Below are 14137 nucleotides of genomic sequence, written 5' to 3'. Positions count from 1 at the left end.
ACAAGAGGTTTCGATGATAGCTATACTGAATCAAAGGAAAGGACATCTGAGTTCCACCAAATGACATCTTTTGGTATTTTAATGTTTTTATTTCTGTCTTTCAAAAAAATCAACTCATATTGCGAGAGGTGAGTTGGGCCTCAAGTCACACGCTGAGGTATTTTCAATTTCCATTTTTTCAATTATGCTTTTCAAAAAATCAACTCATATTGTGAAAGGTGAGTTGAGCCTCAGGACACGCTGAGGTAATTTCAATTTATGCTTTTCAAAAATCAACTCATATTGCGAGAGGTGAGCTGAGCCTCGGGGCACGCCGAGGTATTTTTAATTTCTGTTTTTCAATTTCTACTTTTAATTTTTGTTTTTCAAAAATCAACTCATATTGCGAGAGGTGAGTTGAGCCTCAGGGCACGCTGACGTATTTTCAATTTCTGTTTTTCAATTTTTGCCTTACAAATTCTGCTTTTCAAATCAACTCATATTGCGAGAGGTGAGTTGAGCCTCAGGGCACACTGAGGTATTTTCAATTTCTGTTTTTCAATTTTTTCCTTACAAATTCTGCTTTTCAAATCAACTCATATTGCGAGAGGTGAGTTGAGCCTCAGGACACGCTGAGGTATTTTCAATTTTCGTTTTTTTAATTTATGTTTCAAAAAAATCAACTCATATTGCGAGAAGTGAGTTGAGCCTCAAGATACTGAGGTAATTTCAATTTTTGTTTGTCAAAAATCAACTCATATTGCGAGAGGTGAGTTGAGCCTCAGGACACGCTGAGATATTTTCAAATTTTATTTTATCAAAAAAATCAACTCATATTGCGAGAGGTGAGTTGAGCCTCGGGACACGCTGAGGTATTTTCAATTTCTGCTTTTCAAAAGAATCAACTCATATTGCGAGAGGTGAGTTGAGTCTAGAGCCACACATCGAGGTCCTTTCAAATTCTGTTTTTAATTTTTTTAAAATTTATGTGTTTCAAAAAAATCAGCTCATATTGCGAGAGGTGAGTTGAACCTCAAGACGCTGAGGTGTTTTCCATTTCTATTTTTAATTTCTGTTTTAATTCAAAAAATCAGCTCATATTGCGAGAGGTGAGTTGAACCTCAAGACGCTAAGGTGTTTTCCATTTCTATTTTCAATTTCTGTTTTAATTCAAAAAATCAACTTATATTGCGAGAGGTGAGTTGAACCTCAAGTAACATTGAGGTATTTTCAATTTATCATCAAAAAATCAACTCATATTACGAGAGGTGAGTTGAGCCTCAAGACCCGTTAAGGTATTTTCAATTTGTGCTCAATTTATGTTTTTCAAAAATCAACTCATATTGCGAGAGGTGAGTTGAGCCTCACATGCTGAGGTGTTTTCAATTTCTGTTTTTAAAAAATCAACTCATATTGCGAGAGGTGAGTTGAGCCTTGGCTTACACGCTGAGGTATTTTTCAATTTCTGTTTGTCAAAAAATCAACTCATATTGCGAGAGGTGAGTTGAGCCTCGGGTCACACGTTGAGGTGTTTTCAACTTCTGTTTTTCAAAAAAATCAACTCATGTTGCGAGAGGTGAATTGAGCCTCAGGACACGTTGAGGTAGTTTTAATTTCTGTTCATCAAAAATCAACTCATATTGCGAGAGGTGAGTTGAGCCTCGGGTCACACGCTGAAGTGTTTTCAATTTATGTTTTTCAAAAAAATCAACGCATATTGCGAGAGGTGAGTTGAGCCTCGGGGCATGCTAAAGTATTTTCAATTAATGTTTTTTAAATTTATGCTTTTCAAGAATCAACTCATATTACGAGAAATGAGTTGAGCCTCGGGTCACATACCGAGGTATTTTCAAAATCTGTTTTACAAATTTTGTTTTAAAAATCAACTCATTTTGCGAGAAGTGAGTTGAGCCTTGGCTCACGTGCTGAGCTATTTTCAATTTCTATTTTAATGTATATTTTTAAAGAGTCAATTCATATTGCGAGAAATGAGTTGACCTCACAATCACATGCCGAATAAAGAATAAAGATTGGAGCTGATTGAAGACACAAGATTTTGTCTCTCTGAAGTTGCAGTGGAGCTGATCGGGGATATCGGATCTTGCCTTTCTAAAGTTACAGAAGAGAAGACTACAAGCCTTATCTCACTGAAGCAATAGAAGAACAGATTGAAGTTGTAGATCTTATCTTTTTGAAGTTACAGTGAAGCGGATCGAAGCCACAAATCTCATACCCTTGAAGTTACATTGGAGTAGATTGAAGCTACAAGGCATATCTCCGAATTTGCAGTGGATTGAACCAAAGCTACAAGATGCGGTGGACTGGAAAGAGACTACCTGGATGAGAAGAGCACCAAAGAAGTCCATACTTAGCAAGACCAGGAAAAATTGGCCTTTCCTTTTGTCTTTGCTCTATTCCCGTTACACGATAATAAGTAAAGAGGGGCAGCTGTTGTAGGCCAATTTTAACCCATTCACATCAAAACCCAATTTAGCCTTACCTAACCCACCAAAATTAAACCCAAAACCCAAAATCTTAACTACCCAAAGCCCAATTTACATCAAAACCCCAATGGCCCAAACCCTAAGCCCAAACCAAAATAAAAAACCCTAGCCCACAACCTAAACTTTCCTCAACTAAATCCTAGCCTTTGCCGCCACCAACTCCACTAGTCACAATTGCTCCACCACCAACTCCACTAGCCACACTTGCTCCAATACCTACTCCACTAGCCACACTTGCTCCACCACCACTTGTACCTACAAATGAAGACATAAACAATAAAAAAATATTTTGTAAATGGCTATATAAGCTTTCTCGTATTTTGTATTTAAAGGAGGAGGAAGAAGTTTTGGGGGAGAAAGTTATTGTAAAGGATTTTTGAGAGTTTTTTTTAGAGTAATCAAGGAGAAGAGTTATTGTAAAGGCTGGTTTTTGGAGAGAGTAGTTTTTTGGAGATTAATCAAAGATCAAAGCAAAAGAGATTTCTTCGTCTATTCTCGTTTTAAGTTCTTTGTTTGCTTATCATTTTTTCTTTCAATCTTATTTTGTTTCTTTTATCCGAAAGTAAAAATAAAAGGAGGAAGCTTATCCATTTTTACCGAAAAAGTTTTTTTTGAGGTCCAGCTGCGTGTACGGTGGCGCCGATGGTGGCCGGCGGCGTCCGGTGACCGAACGGTGGCCGGCCTTGTGGCCGAAAATCACCCACTCTCTCCCTCTCTCTTTTTTTTGTTATTATTATATTTCTTAATATTATATTATATATATTCTTTTAATATATTAGGTTTATTCTAAATTCTATATTACGTATATATATATTATACTATTTTATGTATATATCTTTAATACTATATTATTTATATATATTTTTACATGTTATCTTATGTATATATTTTAATTATATTATGTATGTATTGTTTACACTATATTATGTACATATTTTTAATATTATCACGTTTTTATTTTTTATATATGTACATATTTATGTAGTATTATTAATAGTATTATTTTTAAACATCATTTTTATTTCTAATATATATTATGTACACCTTTTTATTTCTATTTTATTTTTTTATTTGTCAATATTAATTATTATTATTCTAATATTTTGATATTTTAATATTTTATATTATTCACATCACTATTCGCATTTTTTACAATAATATTCTTAGATTTTTTTTACTATCATTTTAGAAACTTTTTACATTTTAATTTTAAGAATAAGGCAATGTACCGATTTTATCATTAAGTCATTGATTTCATCGCTATGTTGCGTGAAGTTAGTCGGCTTGTGTTAAAAACGGGATATTCTTCTAAAAAACCAAAAATTTACAACTTCTCATTTCCTTCAATCGGATCACACTTAAATGTCAAATTGAATTCGTATTTTTGAAAATCAAGACAACACGTGTTTAATAAGATACCAATTTTGGGCGTCGCGAGGGTGCTAATTCCTTCCTCGCGCGTAACCGACTCCCGAACCCAATGTTACTCTGGCTTTTGATGTAGACCTAAATTTGGCCTTCATTTTTGTGCAAGAATAAGTTTTCTTTTCTAAAAAAAGGATGATTTATTAGGTGTCCGGTCACACCTAGAAAAAAATCGGTGGCGACTCCCTTTTTTAATAAAATCGAAAGTCGATTTTTAAATTTTCAAATAATCGCCTCAATTAGCGACCGAAAGAGAAATTTTTACGTTGCTACATAACTTAAATAATATATATAATTAAAATACAATATTTAATAATGCACGATAATAATATATATGTGATAAAAAAACTTAAATAAATATAATGAAATGTAATATGAAATATGTATAACAATAATAATGTAACAAATATTTTACATATAAAATATAATAAAATAAAAATAAAAAAGAAATAAAAATAAAAAACAGAATAAATATATATATAAATGTTTAATAAAAGAATTTTTTTTAAAAATGATAATAATAATCTAATGAATAATATATACTATTTTATATAACTAATATTATTTTTTTAAAAAATATAAAATAAAAGGATGAAAATTTAATTTAATTAAGAAATTTGGGGGTTAGTTTGCAAAATAATAAAAATTCTGGGCCTGATTGAAATGCGTATTAAATTCAGAGGACTCCCTAGGCAATTTAACCCTAATCCCAAAACGACGTCGTTTCCCTAATACCGTTTTAAAATCACTGTGAGGGCTAAATTGAAACATAATTAAACGTTAGAGTTAAATTAAAAAATAAATAAGAATAAAATTATAAATATTAAAATTGTGAGAGGACCAATTGGGAAATTAACCCACTTTACGAAAACACGCGAATCCTCCCCAGGCAATCGGGTCAACATGCGGATCCTGAGCTTTGAAACGATGCCATTTTATGCTTATTGAGTTAAACTAAAACGCCATCGTTTCATTTGGGCTATATAAGCCACATTCTGAGCCTTAAGATCATTTTGCACCCGGTTTAGGAAAAAAATGAGAAAAATCCTCTGAAATTCTTTCCAGCCCTCTAAGCTTCGGCCCTAGGCCGGTTTGCTCCGTTCATCGGACCTCCATGCTCAGCCTCATGTGCCATCACCAACTCTGCCACACACGGTGGTCGGGATCCGAAAAGCTTCGCTTTTCTCAGCGAATCTAGAAGGTACTCCTCTCTCCTCCGTTTTTAATATATTATATGTAGGTTGCTTACAATAAAGTAAAGAAAAATAAAATAAAAGTAAAGAGAACAATAGATCACCTTCGTTTCTCGTGAAATCTTTCTGATATATTATTGTAAAAATATTTGGTGTACAATATCTTTGTGGTGTTTTTCTCTCTGTGTGTGTATATCGTCCCCCCTTTTTTACAGATTTGAGAAAAGGTTTTATAGCCTTAATCTACTGCCTATTTTGGAATGAAATCGAAAGATTTCTTTCCAAACTCTTTTCTAATCTATATACTGCAATTTTTCTTTGATTTCTTTCCTTTTCTTGCAGGTGACCGCGAGGATCTCGCTCGATTACTAATGTCTTGCACGCTGATGGAGCCAATGCCGGATAGTAGCGCGAGGAGATCTGACGATTATGGCGTGATTTGCGCGTCGATGGTGGCGCGAGGTCTGATGGCAGAGTCGAGAAATCACGACGCGCTTGGTGGCGACGATTGGGCCGTTGAATCTGCGCGAGATGAAGGGTCGCGTCGCTTAGAGTGCCTGAAGTTTCCAAAACTTCATTGCAACTCTAAGTTCTCAGGAAACCCTAGGGTTCCCTTGTCTGTTTTTACAGCTTTGGGCCTTTTGGGCCCGTGTAAATCTGGGTCAAGGTGTTGGGTTATTTTTTGGGTGTAAATGGGTCTAGTAGATTTAGGCTATTTCGATTTGGGCTTTAGCACTGTAAACGGACTGTTTAGAAATTAAATGGACTTTATTTTTTTATTTTTTATTTTAGTTTAAGGCCCGGGCGAATTTGGGTTATTACAGCTGCCCCTCTTTGCTCATTTCTATATAATAGGAATCGAGGAAAGACTATAAAAGGCCAAATTTGCCCGGCTTTATCATATCAGGATTCCTCAACCTGCTCCTTGCAAACTCATGACTGTCATGTTGATATCTTCGATCTGCTCTCCGTCGAACACAGAGACTCCAAATCTGCTTCTTCGATTTGTTCCCTGACAATACAGAGATGCCAAATCATCTTAGATCTGCTTCAGCGTAATACGTGAAAGCCAAATCTACTGTGTCTTTGATTTCCTCTTTGTGAACACAAGGATGCCAAATCATCTTGGATCTGCTTCAGTAAAATCATCTGAAGGTTAGATCTGCTATGTATCTGTGCTCCGTCGAAATAGAGATGCCAGATCTGTTATCTTAAATCTGCTTCGGTGTGAGAACATCCGAAAGTCAAATCTGCTATGTCTTCGATTTGTTCCTTGTAAACACAAGAATTCCAAATCATCTTGGATCTGCTTCAGTATAAACATCTGAAGGTTAGATCTGCTATGTATCTGCTCTCCGTCGAAATGGAGATGCCAGATCTGTTATCTTGGATCTGCTTCGGTGTGAGAACATCCGAAAGTCAAATCTGCTATGTCTTCGATATGTTCCTTGTAAACACAAGAATGCCAAATCATCTTGGATCTGCTTCAGTATAAACATCTGAAGGTTAGATTTGCTATGTATCTGCTCTCCGTTGAAATGGAGATGCCAGATCTGTTATCTTGGATCTGCTTTGGTGTGAGAACATCCGAAAGTCAAATCTGCGATGTATTCGATTTGTTCCTTGTAAACACAAGAATGCCAAATCATCTTGGATCTGCTTCAGTATAAACAACTGAAGGTTAGATTTTCTATGTGTCTGATTTGCTCCTCGTCGAAGATAGAGAAGCCAAATCTTGTATTCTTGGATCTGCTTCAGTGTAAACACGTGAAGGCCAGATCTGCTATGCTTTTGTCTGTTACCCTACCGCTTAGAGGGTTAAGGCGCATCATCTTTGATCTACATAACCTGTAGAATGCATATATGCTCATGCCTGATGATTAGGATGCTATAATCGAAGTGAGTCAAATGCTCCTAATTAGACATGTTGTGATGCAAAATGTTATGAATATGACTTCTATTCTAGACGTCACCACTCATTCCTTCGTTTATCTTTACTTTTCTCAAAGTATTATTCCTGCTCAGCCTGTAGGCTTGTATCATTCTTCAAATGCTACGACCCACTGAGAATATCTGTAAGATGATCTTTTCTTAGAATCGAATCGTTTAATTTGTCTAATCATCATTTCGGACTGGAAGAAAGAAATTTTTCAAGTTCTTTCAACCCTCACTTACATAAACTTCTCGAACAATTGTCCTGTTTTAGTTTCCTGTATCCTCTAGAAATTTCCAGAGTAATGCGCAAAACTTCATTTGTGAAAATTATTTAATTCATTTATCATTATTTCAATGCAACATACTTTAAGAATAATAGAAGATGAATAAATCTTGAGAATAATTAGATTTGAATGAGTTTGTCAAAAATATAATGGAAATTAATCTGAAAACCTATCTTTGAGAAGAAATACAATCTAAAGATAGCAAGCAGGACAAAAGTTAGATGCCCTAGATATCGCCGCCTGAGCGTCTATACACTAGATCTATGAAGTCTTTCTTGAATTCAACATGTGTTTAAAAGATCCAAAGTATTTTGTTGATGCCCCGATACGCAACGCACTTCACTCTTTGTTGAGCAAGATTACTGTGTGTTCTTCAAAATTTGAGCGGCCCTGTCGGGTTTTCAACTCAAAACCCCTTTGGTCACAAGGCGCCCTTTACGGGTTTTCACCTTGGCCTCTCCATTTTTTTAAAAAAAAACTCAATGCGCCATTTGCGGGTTTTCACCCTGAATTCTTCTCCTTTAGACAAAGTACTTTTTGACTGAGTCTGAATTCACTGGATTGGGCAAACTCTTTCCATCCATTTTTGCTAAGATCAATGCACCCCCAGAGAAAGCCTTTCTTACGACGTACGGCCCTTCCCAATTCGGTATCCACTTTCCTCCGAAGTCCTTCTGAATGGGAAGGATCTTTTTCAACACAAGATCCCCCTCATTGAATTCTTTTGGTCACACTTTCTTGTCGTAAGCCCGCATCATTCGCTTCTGATACATCTGACCATGACGAATGACCCTTAGACTTTTTTCTTCAATCAAGTTCAACTGATCATATCGTAATTGTATCCATTCAGCCTCATCCAACTTTGTTTCTAGCAAGACTCGGGGAGACGGTATCTCTACTTCAATGGGTAACACTGCTTCCATCCCATAAACCAATGAGAAAGGAGTTGCCCCTGTAGAAGTTCTGATGGACGTTCAATAAGCTAAGACTGCAAATGGTAATTTCTCATGCCAATCTCTATAAGTCTCAGTCATCTTCCCCACTATCCTCTTGATGTTCTTGTTGGCTGCTTCTACTGCCCCATTCATCTTTGGGCGATATGGAGAGGAATTATGATGCTTAATCTTGAACTAACTACAAACTTCTGCTATCATTTTATTGTTCAAGTTCAATGCATTGTCTGATATGATCCTTTCAGGCATCCTATACCGACAAATGATCTCTTTCTTCAAAAATCGACTTACAGCTGACTTAGTAACATTTGCATAAGAGGCAGCCTCTACCCACTTCGTGAAGTAATCAATGACCACGAAAATAAAGCGATGCCCATTTGAAGCTTTTGGTGATATTGGCCCAATGACATCCATGCCCCACATGGAAAAGGGCCATGGAGAAGTCATAACATGTAGAGGTGAAGGTGGTACATGAATCTTGTCTCCATAAATCTGACATTTATGGCATTTCTTGGCATAATTGATACAATCCCCTTCCATAGTAGACCAATAATACCCAAACCTCATGATTTGTCTAGCCATCGTGAAACCATTAGCGTGTGTCCCACAAACACCCTCGTGAACTTCTTCCAAGATTAACTTAGCTTCCACGGCGTCAACATATCTCAACAGTACTTGGTCCTTTCTTCTTTTGTACAAGATGTCCCTGTCCAAAACATAATCGCAAGCTAATCTCGTTAAAGTTCGTTTATCATTTTCAGTTGCTTGTTCTGGGTATTTACGATCTCTCACATATTGTAATATATCCTGATACCAAGGGTTATCATCCTTTTCTTCTTCCTCAATATTACAACAGTGAGCTGGAGTCTCAAAGATACTCATCTGAATGGGTCTCATTTCTTCCTCTTTATTCACTTTAATCATTGAAGCTAAAGTTGCTAGAGCATCTACCATTTGGTTTTCGTCTCAGGGGATATAGTTGAAAGTGATGTCATCGAACTCCTCAAGTAACCCCAAAACTACCTTTCGATAATTAATCAATTTAGGATCCCTTGTCTCCCGTTCTCCTCTAAGCTGGTAAATTACCAATGCAGAGTCTCCATATATTTCCATGGTTCTTATTCCACGCTCTATAGCCGCTCGGAGTCCCATAATGCATGCTTCATACTCGGCCATATTGTTTGTGCAATCAAAATCCAACTTGCATGTGAATGGATAATAATCGTCATTTGGGGATACCAGGACTGCCCCAATTCCATTTCCTACTGCATTGGACGCCCCATCAAAGCTCAACTTTCAAAGACAATCCTCTGTAGTTGCTACATACATCAACTCCTCATTTGGGAAATCGAAATTCAGCGGCTCATAGTCCTTTAGAGCTCTACTAGCCAAAAATTCCGCTATCGCGCTTCTTTTTATAGCCTTCTGGCTTACATAGACTATGTCAAATTCTGAAAGCAAAATTTGCCACCTCGCTATTCTCCCATTCAAAGCTGTTGACTCTATCATATACTTCAAAGGGTCAAGTTTTGAAATAAGCCAAGTAGTATGATATAGCATGTACTGTCTTAACCTCCGAGTTATCCAAATTAAAGCACAACACAATTTCTTAATTGGCGAATATCTCATCTCATACTCTGTAAATTTCTTACTGAGGTAGTATATCGCCTTCTCCTTTCTTCCCGACTCGTCATGTTGACCAAGCACACATCTCATGGAATTGCTAAATACTGATAAGTAAAGTATTAGTGGTCTATCTGGACTGGACGGAGATAACACCGGAGCATTCAAAAAGTACTGTTTGACCTTTTCAAAAGCATTCTGGCATTCCTCATCCCAAGTACCTTGATTGTGCTTTCTAAGGATTCGAAAGATGGGATCACACTTCTCAGTTAGTTGTGAAATAAACCGAGCAATGTAATTTAGTCTTCCTAGAAATCCTCAAACTTCTTTCTGAGTTTGTGGTGGAGGTAATTCTCGCATGGCTTTGACCTTGTCTGAGTCAACTTCAATTCCCTTTTCACTGACTACGAAGCCTAATAATTTTTCCGATCTAGCTCCAAATGTACACTTTGTTGGATTGAGTTTCAACTGAAACTTTCTCAATCTCAAAAACAATCTTCTCAATACCTCAATATGCTCTTTTTCTGTTCGCGACTTGGCAATCATATCATCAACAAACACCTCAATATCCTTATGCATCATGCCGTGGAACAAGTTCACCATGGCCCGTTGGTATGTTGCCCCCGCATTCTTCAACCCAAACGGCATCACTTTGTAGCAAAAGGTACCCCACAATGTTATGAAGGTAGTTTTATCCATGTCCTCTGGATACATCTTTATCTAATTGTACCCCGAGAAACCATCCATGAAAAAGAACAACGAATATCTTGCCGTGTTGTCTACTCAAGTATCGATGTGTGGAAAAGGAAAAGTATCTTTTGGGCTAGCTTTGTTCAGATATCGGTAATCAACACACATTCATACCTTCCCATCTTTCTTAGGAACAGGCACAATGTTAGCTACCCATTCTGAGTACTTTACCTCTTGTAAGAAACCCGCATCGAACTGCTTCTTAACTTCGTCCTTTATTTTTAGAACAATATCTGGCCTCATTCTCCGCAACTTCTGTTGGACTGGCTTACAATCTTATTTTATTGGAAGACGATGTACCACAATATCGGTGTTTAACCCTGGCATATCCTGATAGGACCATGCGAAGATATCCTTGAATTCACGTAGCAACTCAATCAGTCATTGCCTTGTGTCCTTGGTAATAAGTGTCTCAATTTTCACCTCTTTTCTTTCCTCAAGAGCTATATTCTCTATTGCCTCTTTCTCATGGGGCATAATTTGTTTCTCCTTCTGTTTTACCATTCTCAACAGATCTGGAGACACATCACAATCCTGGACATCTTCAAAATCCTGAGATTCCTCTAAGCACATGTCTTGCTCGCAAGAGAAATCAGGATTTGTAATATCAATGCTCATGTCATTGATATCTAGGGACCTGTGAGGTATAAAGAATATACAAAGAATGAATGAATTGAAGAATGATTATTTATGTACTATGAATGAAAGAATAAGAATTAAAATTTTAACGGAATATTGGTTGATAAAAAATGAAACAATACTCGTTGAAATTGATAAAAGTTATGTTTTATTTAAATAATAACAGATGAACGTAAGCCTATTTTCACAAATGTAATCTTATTACTCCTAGGCTCTAGAGTAACAAGAATGTTTTGAGAATTACTCTGAAGAATTCCTAAAGACTACAGGAAGTTCCTCCACAGTCCAATTGTTCAAAGAGCTTCTCGATTCGTAAGGGCGAATGCCCTCAAGGTTCCTTTGCTCCGATCCTTCGTCGTGTGCAGTATTAATTTGATGACTCTCCTCTACAAGTAACCCTCTTGATATGAAGGTTTTGGATATAGGAGAGAACGTCATCGATTCCCAACCCACTTCACTTCCATCTAAATACGCCCTTTCTCCTTTCTTGGCGCTTCTCGATGTCTTTCCTTTTTTGCTTATAGTCTGGCTTGAAGCCCAAACCAAAGCGGTATTTCTTCTCAATCAACTTTGGGATCTAAGTCCCTCATTGTAGATACTTTCCTAAACATTTTCCTGGTAAGGCTCCTTTTCCTGCCATCATTTGTAGAGCCATCCTCGTAGCTGTTGCTATCATTGGTACCAGTAGCTCACTCCCTTCCGAAATGAAAGTCACATTTACGAATTCTAAAGAGCGAAAGGAACACTCAATAGATTCTTCGTTTGTCTCGACATAAGGGGCCTTACTAGTGACTGCGACTATAATGTCCTCCTCCGCATTGATGGTTATTAACCGTCCATCAATCACTAATTTCAATTTCTGGTACAACGACGAGGGCACCGCTCCTGTTGAGTGTATCCATGGCCTGTCTAATAAGCAATTATAGGAAGGCTTGATATCCATTACCAAGAAATATATTTCATACATGTTCGGCCCAATTTCCAAGGGAATGTCAATTCTTCCCATTACCTTCCTTTCTGTGCCGTTGAAGGCTCTTACCATATTCTGACATGTCTTCATGTGAGAATCGTCGATGGGTAATCTGTTTAATGTAGACAATGGTAGAACATTCAAAGCCGATCCATTATCAACGAGCACGCTTGGAAGTGTGTACCCCTTGCATCGAGTAGTAATATGCAAGGCCTTAGTTGACCCTCTGCCCCCCGGTGGGATTTTATCATCATTAAAGTAGATGAAATTATCCGCGCTAATGTTGTTCACCAACCGGTCCAGCTTATTAACAGATATGTCATGAGTGACATATGTTTCGTTAAGCACCTTCATCAATGCTTCCCTATGTGCCTCAGAACTCAAAAGTAGAGCCAATACTAATATGCAAGCTGGCTGCTTACGCAACTGCTCGACCACGCTATACTCACTATGCTTAAGGAACTTTAGAAATTCCTTAGCCTCCTCCTCCCTTACTGGCTCATTGATGGGTACTTCGCTCTCCTTCTCCACCTCGACACCTTTTGTTTTTGTGGGCTCCACTCTGACGCCCCCGTATCATAACGCTTCCCACTCCGCGCGTGGGAACCTTCCGCTTGCACGTCTTTAGATGCGCTGGCTATATTCTCTTCCTCTGGCCTTGTCACACTACAGTCATAATTCCATGGTACTTTCTTGCTATCCTTGTAAGGGAAAGGAGTAGGTTTATGGATAATGACCTTGGGCACTGCTGGTGTCCCCACTTCGTTATTCCCTGGCAGAGAGATATGATCCTTGGCCGGCTGGTTCCTTTTTGTTCACTTTCTAGCACACTTATTTCTCTTTTATAAGAGCTACCTCAAAATTTTGTAGCTCTTTATTATCTATAAAGCCTTGCACCAAGGCTTTAAATTCTTCACAATTTTGGGCCTCATGACCCTCTTCTCCATGGAACTCACAGTAGTTCCCCATTTTTTCTCTTTCTTTCCCAGAGGTTATCATCTCTCTCTTCATCATCTCTTCCCAAATCACCTTCATAGGCATCCTCACCTCAGCAACATTTTCCTTCATCATTCTTTCACTAGCTTTGCCAATGACATTCACTCCTTGATTGTCATGATTTCACAACCCCCATCTTGATCAACCTCTCTACGGCCTTCTTAAATCCAGTACAATTTTCAATTGAGTGCCCCGATATTCCAGCGTGGTACTCGCATCTGGCATTTGCATCATACCATTTAGGATATGGAGGCTATAATGGTTTCAAGTGGAAGGGAGCAATAGCATGTGCATCGTATAAAATTTGATAAAGCTCACGATACGTCACAGGGATAGGTGTGAATTGCATCATTTTGTGCCTTGTACCTGATTCCTGCCTTTGAGAACCCTGTTGCCCATCCGCAGCTACTTTGGGTTGACCAACTGTGAACGCCTTTGAGTTGAAGCTACTCGTGTTGTTTACCTTATTGTCTTTTCTCCTTGGTGCCGATCTTTTGGCCGCTTCCCCCTCAATTTTGCCACATCTTATGGCATTCTCAATCATCTCTCCCGCCATAACTATGTCCGCAAAACTTTTGGTAGTGCTTCCAATCATGTGAGTAATGAATGGGGCCTTCAGAGTGTTGATGAACAACATGGTGACCTCCTTCTCCAACAATGGTGGCTGAACTTGCATAGCAACCTCTCTCCATCTTTGAGCATATTGCCTAAAATTCTTATTAGGCTTTTTTTCGATATTTTGCAGCGTGATCCTATCCGGCGTCATGTCAGTCAATGATTGTACTGTGGCATGAAGGCTTGTGCAAGATCCCTCCATGAATTTACTCTAGCCCAGCTCAACTGATTGTACCACCTAGCTGCTGCTCCTACTAAGCTATCTTGGAAA

General features: G+C 37.9%; 1 protein-coding gene across 1 annotated transcript; it reads right to left on the bottom strand.

The window, feature by feature from the left end:
- Positions 1-11871: 11871 nt before the first annotated feature.
- On the bottom strand, positions 11872-13807 carry LOC107887553 (uncharacterized). Its single transcript, XM_016811808.1, has 4 exons — positions 13618-13807; positions 13111-13358; positions 12751-13055; positions 11872-12694 (listed from the first exon to the last, which is right to left on the bottom strand). Exons 1-4 carry the CDS (start codon positions 13805-13807, stop codon positions 11872-11874), a joined length of 1566 nt encoding a protein of 521 aa, XP_016667297.1.
- Between the last annotated feature and the right edge of the window lie 330 nt (positions 13808-14137).

Source organism: Gossypium hirsutum, chromosome A03, assembly GCF_007990345.1.
Source record: "Gossypium hirsutum isolate 1008001.06 chromosome A03, Gossypium_hirsutum_v2.1, whole genome shotgun sequence".
In the NCBI taxonomy this organism is placed as follows: Eukaryota; Viridiplantae; Streptophyta; class Magnoliopsida; order Malvales; family Malvaceae; genus Gossypium; species Gossypium hirsutum.
The sequence above is the reverse complement of the archived record's forward strand: the minus strand, read 5'-3'. Positions and strand labels throughout refer to the sequence as shown.